At 38.4% G+C, this 15,761-nt stretch overlaps 1 protein-coding gene across 1 annotated transcript; it reads left to right on the top strand.

The window, feature by feature from the left end:
- The first annotated feature begins 2,969 nt into the window (after window positions 1-2,969).
- Window positions 2,970-13,041, top strand: LOC131445792 (thymic stromal cotransporter homolog). The gene is made up of 7 exons (XM_058616449.1): window positions 2,970-3,528; window positions 4,692-4,862; window positions 6,014-6,229; window positions 6,993-7,164; window positions 7,400-7,483; window positions 9,034-9,190; window positions 11,258-13,041. The coding sequence occupies exons 1-7, from the start codon at window positions 3,055-3,057 to the stop codon at window positions 11,313-11,315; spliced, it is 1,332 nt and encodes a 443-aa protein (XP_058472432.1). The 5' UTR covers window positions 2,970-3,054; the 3' UTR covers window positions 11,316-13,041.
- The last annotated feature ends 2,720 nt before the right edge of the window (window positions 13,042-15,761 follow it).

Here is a 15,761-nt window from a genome sequence, read left to right on the forward strand (position 1 = left end):
GTAACCATGGAGACTACAAGTCTACGAGGGAGGAGCGAAACGTGGACTTTTAATCCAGTGTTTCTGAACCACTTTAGAAAAACTCAACTTCTCAGCCTTTATTTTAAAGCCTTTGCAGTTTCTTGCTCAGTATTAGAATGTATTTCCTCCTGTAAACCAAAGGTTACACTGAAAAAAGAATGTTTTTTATTAACTTTTACACAATTACTTAAATTGGTGACACCTAAACAAGTTGATTTAAACTCAAGGAGGTAAAACAAAAGTAGAAATATGACTTTATTTCAGTGTTTCTGGACCAATTTCGCCAAATCAAGTATTATTGTCCCTGTAAACCAAAGGTTACACTTCAATTACTTAAATTTGTGACACCTAACAGAACTAAAATAGATTCATTCGAACTCAAGGGAGTGAAACAAAAGTAGAAATGTTACTTTTATTTCAGTGTTTCTGGACAAAATCAAGTCTTTTAAACCCCCAAATTTGAATGCAGTTTTGATTTTCCTCCTTTTAAAATGATAAAATTAGCATTTTTATAGAACAGTTGCTCAATTTAGTCTGAATTAACTTCACTTAGTTAGCAATTTAAGTATTTACTTTCTTTATTAGTGCAGTTTGTCCTGTTCAAGTGTCCTTCAGCGAGGCGTCGTCCTCTCTGTCTGCTCACGCGTGAATTCATAAAATGCCAAAAAAACAAATAAAATGTAATTAAACTTACACGAAATATAAAAAAGTGCAGAGCAGAGCAGAACCAGTTACTTCTGTGTTTTATTTATTCAGTTATGAGGTCGTTTTCTTTCCTCTTGGCACCGAGATTGAAAACCACGACTTCTGCCTCTGCGACGAACCCATTTCCCCTTGAAACAAAGAATCCACTTACAAGTTCTTGTTTTTATTGCGTTTTCTATAAACCTTTAATAATATATATTTTTATGGGGGGTGATAAATGTAACGGAAGTGTGTTATTGGCGCAGTAACAGATGCAGCAGAAGTGCAGCGTTGCTGATTTGAGATTGACACGAGACGAAAAGGGTTTTTTTTTCCAGGAAGAGGAACGTGATGAAAGATGAAGAAAAAAAGCACTTGTTATTGTTGTTTTCTGGTGGAAAATATGAGATTTTAGCCGTAACATGAGCTTTTGTTTTCAGGAAACAGGTCGTGTGTCGTGAATGCTTGTTTTTACTGTGGACTAATCTGCTTTATTCACTGCAAAATTACGTTTAATTACATCAAAAAGGCCTCTCTTTTTTTTTTTACTGTAGCGTCATAAAATGGTGTACTTGCACACAAACACACTTCGTTCTCCTTCCATAAAAAAACACTATCAGACATGGTGGACACTCATAGGAGCTATAATTGTGTGGTTTATTATTATAATTATTATTATTGTTACTATTTTGCTTTTGTTGTTTGAATTGATGGTGCAGAGTCGATTTTATTTATCATTTGAAATGCTGGTGTTGCCTGTTTTCACACACAAACTGTGTGTGTGTGTGTGTGTGTGTGTGTGTGTGTGTGTGTGTGTGTGTGACACCTGTGACGAAGCGGTCCTGTCAATCATGTATGCAAGCATAACCTCTGACCCCCCATATGTTAACCACTTGTACTCATACTCTGCTTTGTTATTTTTTTTTTTTAGCACATGTATGGCTCACAGTTATACACCACCTTATACAACTATATGAATATTTTCTCATTAAAAACAAAACACGGAGATGTCGGACGTCTGAGTGCTTCATTCTTATATTTTGTAGAAAATGTATAAGTAGAAATGTGTTTCTAACATCAGTCTAGGATCACCTCTGACTTTAGCTCCAGTACGTCACAGAGCCATATTTTAGTCTAGTCCAGCCTTTTTCAAACTGGGGGGCGGGCCCCCCTGGGGGGGCGTGGAGACCCTCCAGGGGGGGGCGCAAGCCAACGTCCGCCGAACGGAACAATGATTCACGACGACCAAAACCCAAGACCAGAAAATGCCACCAAAGACCTCTCTGTGTGTTGTGTCTCAAAACATTTGTATTGTTAACACAACAAAATGAATTGCACAGCAAATGATTGATATTTGTAAAGTATTCTTTGTTATCCACATGCATTTATTGTTTAAAAAAATGACGCTATTATAGTTATAATTGCGCATTTCATATTTTTATTTGAAAATTGCTTTCTCACAAAGCAATATTGAGGTTATTTGTATCGCTAAAGCAAAAATGTCGCGGGGCCCCTGGGAAATTTCTTCCTCCAAAGGGGGGCCCAACAGAAAAAGTTTGGGAGCCACTGGGCTAGTACAAGATACGCTAGTGTTTTCCCCAACTTTACAACCAGAACACGGAAAACCCAGAAATGTGGTCACTCCTCCTTCTCACTTCCAACATAAACAGAACACTAATCCAGATTTGGGAAGTCTAGGTACAGTGGTTTTTGATCTGGTCCAAGTGGTCTATATGCTGAAAAAACGGCAAAATGTGCATTTATTGCATTTTCACAAATAGAATAAAGGTTTCACTCATTTGAGAAGTCTAGGTATAGTGGTTTTTGATCAGGACCTGGTCTAATGAGGTCTAGGAATGAAACAAAGACGGTGAAATCTCCCCTTTAGCATTTTCACAAATAAAATAAAAGCTTCACAAATACAACAGTGGGTGTCAAGCAAAGTTAATGTCATACCCAAAACGTCTCAAATGTTTTCACATCAACAAGTGTCCCAAAAAAAAGATCATCAGTGGACAAACAGTCGCACTGCACAAATGGGTAAATTTCCCCTTAACTTTCCCCTTAAGTGCCGAATCGGAGGCTAACTTCAGCGTCGTAGTTTTGTGTTAGTGGGAATAATCTGCTTTATTCAGTCTTTGAATGGGACATTTTACTTTAACAGACGTATATTAATGAATGGGAGTGTTTGTGTCCACATGTAAATGTCCCTCATACACTGTGTTGACACCGTGGACACGAAGAGGAAGTGGGAGTGACACATTCATAATAACAACAGACTCTTCAGTGTTTCTCTTCAGTTCGTCTGGCGCTTCACTTAAAGTAAAGTTGTAGTGACTTTTTAAAGTCATGGCTCTGCTGAGCGTGTGTCAATCCGCCTTCGCGGTTCTCCACCACATTGAGCCGATCATCGTGCTCGAGCAGCTGGGCAACTGTCTATTTGACACCGCGCTGCAGCTGGTGGTCAAAGACCGGTGCGCGAACATCTCTGATCCCGGCGTATCTCCGGAGCAGAGTCAGCAGAAAGCCATGGCCGACTTCTTCATGAACTACAACCTCATCATCCGACTCGTCCCCATCTTACCCGCGCTGCTGCTCGCCAAACTCAGCGACCGCGGCTGGAGGAGAGCCCCCATCGTGGTGCCTCTCGGCGGGTACCTGCTCTCCAGGATCGTCCTGCTCCTGGTGCTCCTGTTCGGGCTGCCGCTGCAGCTCATGTACGGGGCCGCGGCTCTCTTCGGTGTCTCCGGAGGATTCTGCGCATTCTGGCCGGGAGTCATGACGCTGGTGTCGCTGAAATCCACAGCCACGGACCGATCCAAGGTCAGTGATTGTAGGAGACTTATTCAAGTCATATTTAGTTTAATTTAACAGCAGATTATTATTTATTGATATAAACGCATAATTACAAGTTAATGTTTTAGTAGTAATTAGGGCTGCAACCGTAATATTTTCATTCATCTCGATTCATTTCTCGATTAATCGAACAAACATAAAATGTAAAAAAAAAAGGTAATAAAAAAAAACCAATAAAAATAATATTCAGTTTTAATGATTTCTTTGTTACACGGAGCAGAGAAAAACAGAAAATATTCACATTTAAGATGTTGGAAAGTTGTGTTTAAATTATGGAAAAAACACATCAAAATGGTTGATTAATCAACCATTAACATACTCTTTGCAATATACCACATTTTTATTTTATTTAATGTACATGTCACCTATAGCTACAATATTAAGAACACTATAATAACAATAATAGTAATACACTGGATAACAATTCTATAAAAACAAAGTTTTATATAATATATTTGTTTCTTATTGGCCTTGTTTGTGTTTTATATTCCACTTGTGTGTGTGTGTTAAAGGACGTTAATAAAGAAAATAATAATATAATCCCAAACGTCCTGATGTAGTCACACATACATGAAAAAAAAAAATAAAAAAAAAATAATAATAATAATAATAATAATAATAATAATAATAATAATAATAATAATAATAATAATAATAAACCAAAAACCAAAAATAATGGGGGCCACACGGTGGTGTAGTGGTTAGCACTCTCGCCTTGCAGCGAGAAGACCCGGGTTCGAGCCCCGGTTGGAACAAGGGCCTTTCTGCATGGAGTTTGCATGTTCTCCCCGTGTGTGCGTGGGTTCTCTCCGGGTTCTCCGGCTCCCTCCCACAGTCCAAAAACATGCAATGTGGGGATAGGTAAATTGGACACTCTAAATTGACCATAGGAGTGAGTGTGAGAGTGAATGGTTGTTTGTCTGTCTCTCTATGTGGCCCTGCGATGGACTGGCAAACTGTCCAGGGTGTACCCCGCCTATCGCCCGATGTAGCCCGATGTAGCCTATCGCCCGATGTAGCTGAGATTGGCACAGCACCCCCCGCGACCCTCTAGCAGAGGATAAAGCGGTAGATGATGACTGACTGACTGACAATAATGAATAATGTGTGTGTGTGTGTGTGTGTAACAGGTGATGATGAGGGTGGAGCTGCTGTACGGAGCAGCAGGTGTTGTGGGCAGTTTAGTGTCAGGTCATCTGTTCCTGTTGTACACGGTCAAGCTGGGACAAGGAGTCATTCTGCTCATCGTGAGTTCACTCATTCACCTGCTCATCCTCATCCTCTCCATCGTCCTGCTGCAGGTCAGTGTGTGTGTGTGTGTTCACTGTACATGATTGTGTTTATTCAGCTCTTACAGGAACTGTTGTAAAACATAATAACTGGACCACTGTTCTCTGGGTAAGTAACTGGGGCTGCAACAGTTAATCGATGACTAAATGAATCACCAGTTAGTTTTGATATTTGTTAGTCTGATGTTTTTAAATCATCAAAACAAGTTCTCCGATTTTTAAATGTGAATATTTTTTGGATTAGTCGCTCCATATTATGACGTTTTATGACGAGTATTATACTGAAGAAACTTTATTCGCGCAGTACGACGACTTTATTCTCACAGTATTACGACTTTATTCTCGCAGTACTACGACTTTATTCTCACAGTACAACGACTTTATTCTCACAGTATTACGACTTTATTCTCACAGTACTACGACTTTATTCTCACAGTACTACGACTTTATTCTCACAGTATTACGACTTTATTCTCACAGTATTACGACTTTATTATCGCAGTACTACGACTTTATTCTCACAGTACAACGACTTTATTCTCGCAGTATTACGACTTTATTCTCGCAGTACTACGACTTTATTCTCACAGTATTACGACTTTATTATCGCAGTACTATGACTTTATTCTCGCAGTATTACGACTTTATTATCGCAGTACTACGACTTTATTCTCGCAGTATTACGACTTTATTCTCGCAGTACTATGACTTTATTCTCGCAGTACTATGACTTTATTCTCGCAGTACTACAACTTTATTTTCGCAGTATTACGACTTTATTCTCACAGTACAACGACTTTATTCTCGCAGTATTACGACTTTATTCTCGCAGTATGACAACTTTATTCTCACAGTACGACGACTTTATTCTCGCAGTATTACGACTTTATTCTCGCAGTATTGCCACGTTTTCTCCTTATACTACAACTTTATTCTCATAATATCGCGATGTTTTCCTCCTCATTTATTCTCAACATCTTAAATATTTATTTTCTTCAGTCATAGCATATAACAAAGTAAACATTACAACAGAAAAATATTGGTTGACATCTGATATCATCATCATTTGGGATAAAACTTTGATAAACACTTTTCAGCATTTCCAAATATCTAGAATTATCCGATGTGATTGTGTCTTTAATGTCTCTGTCTTTATTAAAAAGGTGAAACAAGTGTCAGAGGACAGTCACCTCCTGTCTCACAATAACGATGATGAAGAGGAAGATAACGACGCCGTCAATGTTCCTGTTGCGATCAACAAGGTCAACGTGGTTCTTCTGTTCGCCGCCGCCATCTTGTACGACTTTGCAGTGGGCGGAGCCGTAGAGATACTGGGCATCTTTGTGTTGAAAGAGCCACTCAGCTGGACGGCCACGCAGGTGACACTCAGTGTTCTTCTTCTTCTGTCAAATTCTTTGTGTCTGGAAATAACATTTGTCTCACCTGATTTTGAATTTAAAGATTTTAGATTTTTGCATTGAAATTGTGTTTGATTTTTCCTAACCCAAAATCAACTCTTGAAATGATCAGAATCACAATTTTAATTTGATTTAGCATAATTTGTAGCTGTAAATACAACTTTAAAAGTATTCAAATAATAGGGCATTCCAGAAATGTGGGGGTAAATTAACAGAATTTTTTTCACAAATTCAACAAATTCAAGGTTTATAATATTCAAATATCATATCCACTGTGTTCAGATTTAATAGACTAAATTCACATACCAAATTTTACCTGTGAATTCAACCATTTCACGATTTTCAAAATGTGATTTTTACTTTTGTTTTTCAGTGTTAAAAATCTTTTATTTTGAAAATTCAAGGTTAAAAATATTCAAATAATATACATTTAACCTGCTACAATATTCAAAAGTCCACATCCTGAAATGATGAACGGTGCTTTTAACTCAACTTTAAATAAATAAGAGTCAGAATCAATTGTCTGAACATGAGATTAAAATTTTTTTAAATTTCTCATTGAAAAATAAAACTCAAAATGACATATTGTTGAATTTAGACACAAAAAGTACAATTTCTTAATTCAAATGCAAAAAAAGAAAATATCAGTGCCAGAAACTCCAACACTTAAATTTGAAAATCTGATGAGTCCGATTCACGTCCGTGTTTTTGTCTGGTATCTCAGGTGGGTTATGGAAACGCAGCGGGCTGCACCATCTTCCTCACCAGTTTCCTCGGCGTCATGCTGTTTCGCCGCTGCTGCAGCGACGTCACGCTCATCCTCATCGGCATGCTGTCGTTCGCCACGGGAATCTACTTCATGTCCTTCGTCACGGCAACGTACATGTTCTACCTCGGTGAGACTGAGCTAAAACACTAAATTAGAAAGCATCATATTATCCAGCTGTGACTGAAATATTGTTCAATATGTTTTTGTGAAATTGCCGACTGTTCAGTTCTTCTTTTGTAAAATCCCCCCCCCCCCCAAAAAAAAGTGTGTGCCGTTTAAAGTTGTTTACAGACGTAAACAGTTCTTGAAAATGTGAGTTGTGGCGTTGCGAAATTAACCCTGCGTTCATTTTCTCCCCGCAGCTCGATCACTCAACCTTTTCGCTCTCATCCCGATACCGACGATCAGATCTCTGCTCTCACAGCAGGTGCAGTCGTCCTCGTATGGTGAGTTTGTGTAGAATTCTGTGGGTTTTTTCCCACAGGAAAACACTGTTTTTTGTTTCTGCAACACGTCTGGATTTATAGTGTTCACAGCAGCGGAGTCACTGGCTGTTGTTTCTTACCTTTTATTGAAAAAAATGATTAAATACCTGCCGTAAAATGACACTGTGGACCACGTCTCATGGAAATGCAACAGAGAGCAGTGGACTTTGTGTGTTTGAAGGAGTGACGATATTTGTGAGGTTTCTTGAATGCATCTTGAAGCTGCTCATGCGCTGGAGTTATATCTGATTAATATCTGATTAAAAATACAGCTGAATAATTGAAGTGCATTTTTGCTCAAAACATCCAAACACATATTTTTTGCGTCTCCTCTTTGAGACATTTGATTTCTAGATTTAGTTTATGTATTTTTCTCTGTTGGAAAACACACGCTTCAAATTAAGAGGAAGTGATTTTGAGCTCAGTTGGTTTAATGATTCCTTCAGTAGCAGAGAGTCATCATTGAGTTTGTTTGGTTTTTTATCTCGTTCACACAGAGCAGTGGCAGCGGACAGGAATGTGAGGCCATTCAGACCTGTTTGTATGAAATCATGGTGGCATGTCCTAGCATGAAAACCAGATCAACCAGATTCCTCAGAAATGAGATTCTGCCTCATTAGGACCAGGTTTTAGGTCCCCATGAGGACTACTGGTCCTGACAGGGACAGTGTTTAAGCTCAAGTGTCCTCGCAACCTTTTACACACACACACGCTGAGTTTACTGTTCATTAACAGACCAGGGTTATTATTATCATAGCATTATGTTTGCTTTGATGTGACGTCAACTGTGATGAAGTTCACCAATGCAAACACACACACACACACACACACCGCACACACACTCACACGTGACCCTTTCCCGTCAAGGAAGTTACACATTTTAAATAACATACCTTTAATCTACATGAGTTTTAGGCACCATAAAAAATAAGCACACAACGTTATGAAGTTTTCAGAAATAACCGCTTTTATTTAGTCTTTAACTGCACAGCGAGGATCGTCAGCTGTTATTGATCATTAGTGCAATAATTTCACATAGTTGAACATTTATTTCTCCCGTTCATCATCATCATGGTTTAAAAATAATACATTTGAGGGTCAAACATTCAAAGTTTTCTACATATTTGTTATTACAACTAATTGTGCTAATTAACAATGCAGGAGAAGTGAATGACTTTTTGACTCTTAACAATCGCCAAGTATTTATAAGTTTATAAGTATATTTATGTGTTTATAGTTGAGTAGTTTATAATGTTTTTTAAAACATTTGTTTTTCAGCTTCTTAGATGTGTGTTTTATGTTTTGGACCAAACAACTAATCTTTTCACTGAGAAAATTATGGAAAAAAAGTCAGTTGCAGCCGTTGCTGTTACCAGAAGTTCTCTGTATTTTGTTCCATGAATCATCTGCTCTATATTTAGAGAGAACTTGTGGAACGTTTAGTCAAAGACAACAAGAGTCATTTCTTCTTCTTTTTATCCATTTTTCCTTCCTTCCTTTCCTCCCGTCAGGCACCATCCTCACGTACCTGCAGTTGGCTCTAAAGTTTGCAGGTCTGGCCTACATCCCTGCCTTCACTAAGATCTACCAGGGGACACTGGACTGGTTCCCGGGCTGCGTCTTCATGCTGGCCAGTGTCTTCACGGTCCTGGCAATGATTCCCATCAGGTACCATTAAGAAATAAAAAATACTGGGGGGGGGGGGTGGGGATATAAAAATATGGATTAGGTGTTAGATCGTTGTAGCCTGGAAGTCTAGACGCACCCTAGTGGTAGCAAATTGAATTTGCAGCCAGGGTTCCGTCTAGAAACTCCTCGTTAGCTCGCGAGCTGCAAAACCCAAACTCCGGTTTGGCCAATCGCAATTGTGTAGAGAATCGGTGAGCGGGCTAACATACAGTACCTCGGTGAGGCTGCGTCAAATATTAGCTCTTCCAGGACTTGCAGGGTTAAGGCCCTGGGTGTCTTTGACGGAGTAGGCTCACGGCCTCGTTAGTCAGACATGCAGTAATCTCTTGGCAATACTTTAGGGGTTTCTTCTGTAACACGCCCAGAAATTCTCATTTCTCATTCTCAACTCTCATATTCTTTGCGCAAAAAACGGCAAAAGTGGTTTGGCTCCATTACCATGACATATGTTGGCTTACAGGAATCTCTCCATCAAACGTTTCCACCACGTGGAACACTTGCCCGTGGACTCTTTTCTGTCGCTCTGACTACGTCACACTCTTCGTAAACCGTCAATTGAGCCCTGCCAACTGCGTGTGTGCTCCCACACCAAACGTCTTGCTGTAGGTCTGGCGAAGATCGTCGTCCTTCCTCGTGCAAATGCGATAACTGATACTCCAGAGCAAATATTTTATATTTTAACTCGCAAGTTAAGTAAAAAGTCCCTGCCAGTTTCACTCACTGGGCGTCGCTAATTCATGTCTCCTCACGGTGGCGCTGCTCAAATGAATGAGGGGAGACTTGGGGTGGAAGTTACCTGGCTGAAGAAGGGGAGTTCACAGCGGGATAATGGTGGAGAAAGCGATGTTAGGAGATGCTCCATCCACATTCAATACATAGACTTTATGCACTTTGTTCTCTATGTTGTGAATAAACAGAGAAATCCTGCACGTTTAACTTTTCACTTTTTTGTTTTCTTCAGTTAAACAGATCGCGATGTATCGCTATATGATTGTCTTGCAATATATTGATTATCACTGAATCGTTGTATTGCGATATTATTGGTATCGTGGACCATGTATCGCATATCATAAACGGTACCGGGTTATTCACAAATACAATTTTCTTGCTATAGCTGCGTTTCTACCCATCCTCACAGTTCACCTCCGTTTAATGTTAATTATTTAAGTTCGTTCAAATAAACATTGATGCAAAAACGCCCCAAAATTGCCTCAGAGTCGGGCGTTCAATCCAAGATGGCAGCCTTCCTGTTGGGTTTAGAGCATAGGTCATAGTTGACTTTTTTGCCCGTCCCAACCTAATAAATGAGTGTAACAAGTTTCGTTCTTGTACTGTACGTTAAACCCTACACCAGATGACCCAATAGCCCCTCCCACTTCCAATTTCCCACTCTTATTCACTTATAACGACTTTCATGCGTACATTTTCACCAGGATGTCTTGATGCGATATGTTAAAAAAAGAAAAAGACCCAAAAAATCCGATCCATGTCGTCCCACTTTTCGGCAACATTCTGGAGGGGTGGTCTGGAACCTAAAAGGGGCGGAGCTAGATACTGCAGTCCTGTGATTGGTCAAAAGTGTCACTTCTGTTCTTTACATCCGAGAAAGGGTGTTTGTGTGTTTCACTGCATTACTGCCTGGCTTTTACACTACAGCATGTACAGCTGTTTTAGGGGGCAGGGTTTAAACCTATGAAGATTCTCTTCAAATGAGGAAGTGTTAAATGAAAACTCTTTAAAAGCAAAAGATTTAAAAGGGAATGTTCTGTTTCTGTGCAAGAAAGGCCTAAACTGCCATGTTAGCATTTGACTGCTAATATTTTTTAAATAACGTGGAATGAACTCCAAAAGAAACTTGTTAAACATTATATAGTTTTGATTGACAGACACACCCACAGTGGAAACTAAAGCCACACAAAGGCTTTTACTGTCTCTGAAATGTAACCAAAACAAGCTGAACGGCTCTGTTCACCTGGTTTTTGATAAAACCTGACATGGACTTGACTCACACATTCTTATTTTTGTTTCTTTTTGTCCTCCCTCCAGCGTCCTGGGCTGCAGATCACCTCACAGACGTCGCTACAAGAGGATTCAGGGAGACTGATTTCACACTGATGCAACAGGAAGTGAAACATGGAACAAGGGAAAACAAAAAAGTGGGGGAGACTCACTTCCTTTAACTATGAGGAGAGGAGTTTGTAAACTTTAGCTGTTCACTTTTGTTTACAAGATACAAGAGGATTTTTATGAACCTGTGATGCTGCCGCTGTGGGTTTGAAACGCAACGTGACCTTTCATGACCCCAGCACTTGAAGACAAACTCTGACCTCAGTCCAGAGGGTCTCACAGCGGTCACAGCGGTCAGTGACCCGGTCACAACAGCAACACACCCTCTGTGATTTCGACATAATGTAGACTTTGTGGTGAAGACGTCACACACATATTAAAAAAAGAAAGTCCCTGATGAGACACACAGTGAACCACTGTCCTAATCCCATGTGTTTCGGCCTCCACTACACTAGGTGGCAGTATTTCCCCCAAAAATATTCCATTCTTTAAGGTTTAACAGAGCATAAAAACACAGTTTCTTGCCATGTTTTTCTTGGATGTGTTCATCCGACTCTTGAAATTCAGTTTAGTGCAAGTTTAACACACATTTGCACTTATTTTACACAATTTAGCCCAAGTTTAGCACATGTTTGCACTTATTTTACAGTCTGATTTTAGCCCAATCAACACAATAGATCAGTTTTTTCATGATTTCATGCATGATTTTTATTGTGATTTCTGTTCTGTTGTTTGTAACAGAACTCCACCTCAAATACTTTGTTCTTTTTAAAAAATATGACTGAGTGGGACTAAAACTCTACACAGTCGCCCAGTAATTCTCCCCAAATGATCGATGAACAAGCAAACAAACTGTAGACAACAAAGTTTGAACACAATCAACCCAGATTAAAATCACATAAAAACAGAGCGTCAGCTGAAGGTGCTGACTCTCTGGAGACATGAGGACAAAGTGAGCAGCGGCTCTCTCTCCTACTTTTATTTCCTCAGACCGATGATTGACCGCAGCTGTGAGAGCGACACAGGTGCAGCCGATAATCTGCTGATTAACAAACAAAACCTGACACCTAGAAACTGGATTATGATTCAAAAACAGTCCATCCCTGCTGATTGTTTTAGTCTGATGTAAAGACTAAAATATGTTATCTTTATTATTAAGGAAGTTACTGTTTGTAACTAGCTTTTTTTTAATCTGTTTTATATATTAGTTTGCAGAATTATGCTAAAATCTGGGATTAAAGCCATTAACTACAAGTGCAGAATATGGATTAAGGGGCAGCTCTAGATTAGAATAAAAAATCAACAACATGTACTTTATGGTATTTTTAGGTGACCTTGAAACCTGCCGGTCAGGAAATGCTGGAGATTTTCATTTAAAATTACATTTTTGGAACTTTTGAAACACGTTTACGCATTGATACATAGTTTTTTTTAAAGCACTTTGATCTGTTTTGCTCTGTTTTAATGTTTTACTCTGTTTAAACTGAGCACAGTTTGATTGTTGTGTGTTTCAGTGTAATAATCCATGAAGTAACAGTTATTACACACGACAGTGAAGCTGAAGGGGAAAAAACACAGTTTACATTATCATCACTTTCATTTTAAAGCACATTTTTATGATTCTGTAAACATTTTGCACTGTCACGTTAATGTCACTGCTCCTGTGACTACATCGTTTTATGTTTTGGGGTAAAAGGATTTTTTTAAGTATATAGTAATAATAAATCATTGCTTTTCTTTTTGTAATAAATGTTTTTCACTCATTTGTTACTTTCTTTGTCAAAAATGGATTGAATACTAGGATGGATGCTTCAATCCTACTTTCTTATGTGAAACCAATATCACAACCTTGATTATCCACAGACACTGAGATTAAAATCAGAAAGTCCGAATCCTGAGATTGAAGTCGGCATTCTAAGATTAGTAAGAAAGTCGAAATTCTGAGATCAGAGTCTGAAAATCGGGATTCTGAGATTAAAGTCAGAAAGTCAAAATTCTCAGATCAGAGTATGAAAATCGGGATTCTGAGATTAAAGCCAGAAAGTCGGAATTCTGAAATTAAAGTCAGAAAATCAGGAATTCTGAGATTAAAGTCATACAGAATTCTGAGATTAAAGTCAGAAATTCGGAATTCTGGGATTAAAGTCGGAAATTCAGAATTCTGAGATTAAAATCAGAAATTCGGAATTCTGAGATCAAAATCAAAAAGTCTGAATTCTGAGATTAAAATCATAAATTCTGAATTCTGAGATTAGAGTCTGAAAGTCTGAATTCTGAGATTAGAGTCTGAATTCTGAGATTAAAGTCAGAAAGTCAGAGATTAAAATCAGAAAATGGGAATTCTGAGAAAAATTCAAGCTGGTTAGTTCTTAATGCATATTCCCATTCAACTGCTGGAAAACCAATAGTACAATGCGACAAAAGAAAAACAAAAATCACACCATAGCAGATGAGAAATATCAAATTAACTCATTATTTTTTTTATTATTGGTCCAATATATCCAAAAAGAAATTAATTTGAGGTAAAGATAAATTGCATCAAAAACAACATCAATATACAAGTGTATTCATAATTACAACAAGGTGTTATTCACATCCAAATGTACATTATTAGGAACTCTGAACGTAAACAGAAACAGAAAGTTAAGAAAGACCAAAAGACTGGATTTCACACGTTCATGAGTCGTACGAGTTAAAACTATAAGTTCCCACAGGTTTGATTGTTCGCGTTTTTTCCTGTGCTTCATGTGCGAGAAAAGAGTGCGCGAGGAAGACGGGAGGGAAAAAAAACAACAGGACATTTGGCTTAAAAACGTTTGATTTGTACATTGAGAAAAAAAGGAAATTTCTCCTCTGTTTACAGCTTTTTTTACAGTGCGACCATTTTAGTCGTCCATTTTATAGGCGTATACAGTGGCGGCCATTTTATAAGCGTACACACTGGTGGCCATCTTAGTCGTCCATTTTAAAGGCGTGTACAGTGGCGACAATTTTATAGATGTATACAGTGGCAGCCATTTTAGCTGATCTAACCTGAATTGCTGAAAGACAGGTTTTTGGCAGGTTAACAAACTGATCTCTTATTTTGAGCAGGCATTTCTGCCAGGAGGTGGAGCTAAATACATACATACATACATATACAGTATATATATATAAATATATATAGTGCAAACAATAATCAGCAGGCAACAGTATATATATATATATCTATATCTATAAATATAGACATAGATATAATACAGGGCTTTTACAATAGCTATGAGTTGAGAGGGGAAAAAAACAAGAGCATCAAGAATAAAGAAAGATTTAACCGATTTTGTTTTGCCAGATTTACAAAAGAAACTAAAATGATATTATTCACATTCTCATCGGAACAACAACATCCCTTTTTTTCATACAAAAATAGACTACGCTGTATTTTATAACTCAGCTGTACATTGGGGTAAACTGAATATACAGAATATTGTCATTAGAGCAAAACAAAAGGAAAAAAAAAAAAAAAAGATCAGCTACTTCATTTACACCAGAGAGCAAGAAAGTCTACAGATGCACTGATGCCGCTTCTTTACAAACGTTTTATTTCCTTAGCTGTAAACAAAATGACAAAAAAGTACCGATCACATCGATTAAAGTGCTCTAGAGCACAACTAGTGGCCAAAAATTCTACAGCACCCATTTAATCTTCTTTAATTCCAGGGCTTTTCCTGATCTCCTGCTGTTGACAACTGTGTAAAACCAATCTATTTTGACATATTATGTATATGATGTTTAAAGGATTTAAAAGGATGCAAAGAGTGGAAAATTAGCAAAATGGTGATTTCAAGGCATGTAATTCTCCACAATATTTGAGAAAAACAACCAGCCAGTGCAGAAAAACTGACTCTAAACACAGTCATTCAGCCTGTTTTTTTTTGCATCAGGCTCCATTCAACTTTTCTGCACTCAATTAAATACAAAACATTTGTGTCTTTAAAGCTGAACGAGGGACACACGGAGGAGAATCAACGAGTAAAACCTGGCTCAGGAAAGCAACATGTTTTAAATAAGCTCCGAGTAGCAAAAAAACTACCAAAAAAAGCTGACATTTTCCCAATGTTGCTGCCCCTGATGTCTGCAAGTCTGCTATGGAGATATTTTCAAACAGAAATTAGGACCGTGGGATGTAAAAGATGAACATTTCCGCCATTTTTTAAGGTCACAACATGGTGATAGTAAAGTAAATTATCACCTGCTTGAGAATCACCAGTCAAAAATACGTGATATAGGATTAAGTTGTTGACATATAGGAGTCATTCATGCTCAAACTCTCACTTACAATCTCTATGGTCAACAACAATCTCAGGGAAAAGTCACCCAGTCACTGATGTCAGATTATCTCAGATTAAGGGCAAACCACATGAGCATAAGATTCAAGCCCGGCAACAAACGTGTCACAGACGAGACGACGTCACATCACCAGACGTCTACATCTGTGACTCATTTA

Source organism: Solea solea, chromosome 19 (assembly GCF_958295425.1).
Source record: "Solea solea chromosome 19, fSolSol10.1, whole genome shotgun sequence".
Classification (NCBI taxonomy): Eukaryota; Metazoa; Chordata; class Actinopteri; order Pleuronectiformes; family Soleidae; genus Solea; species Solea solea.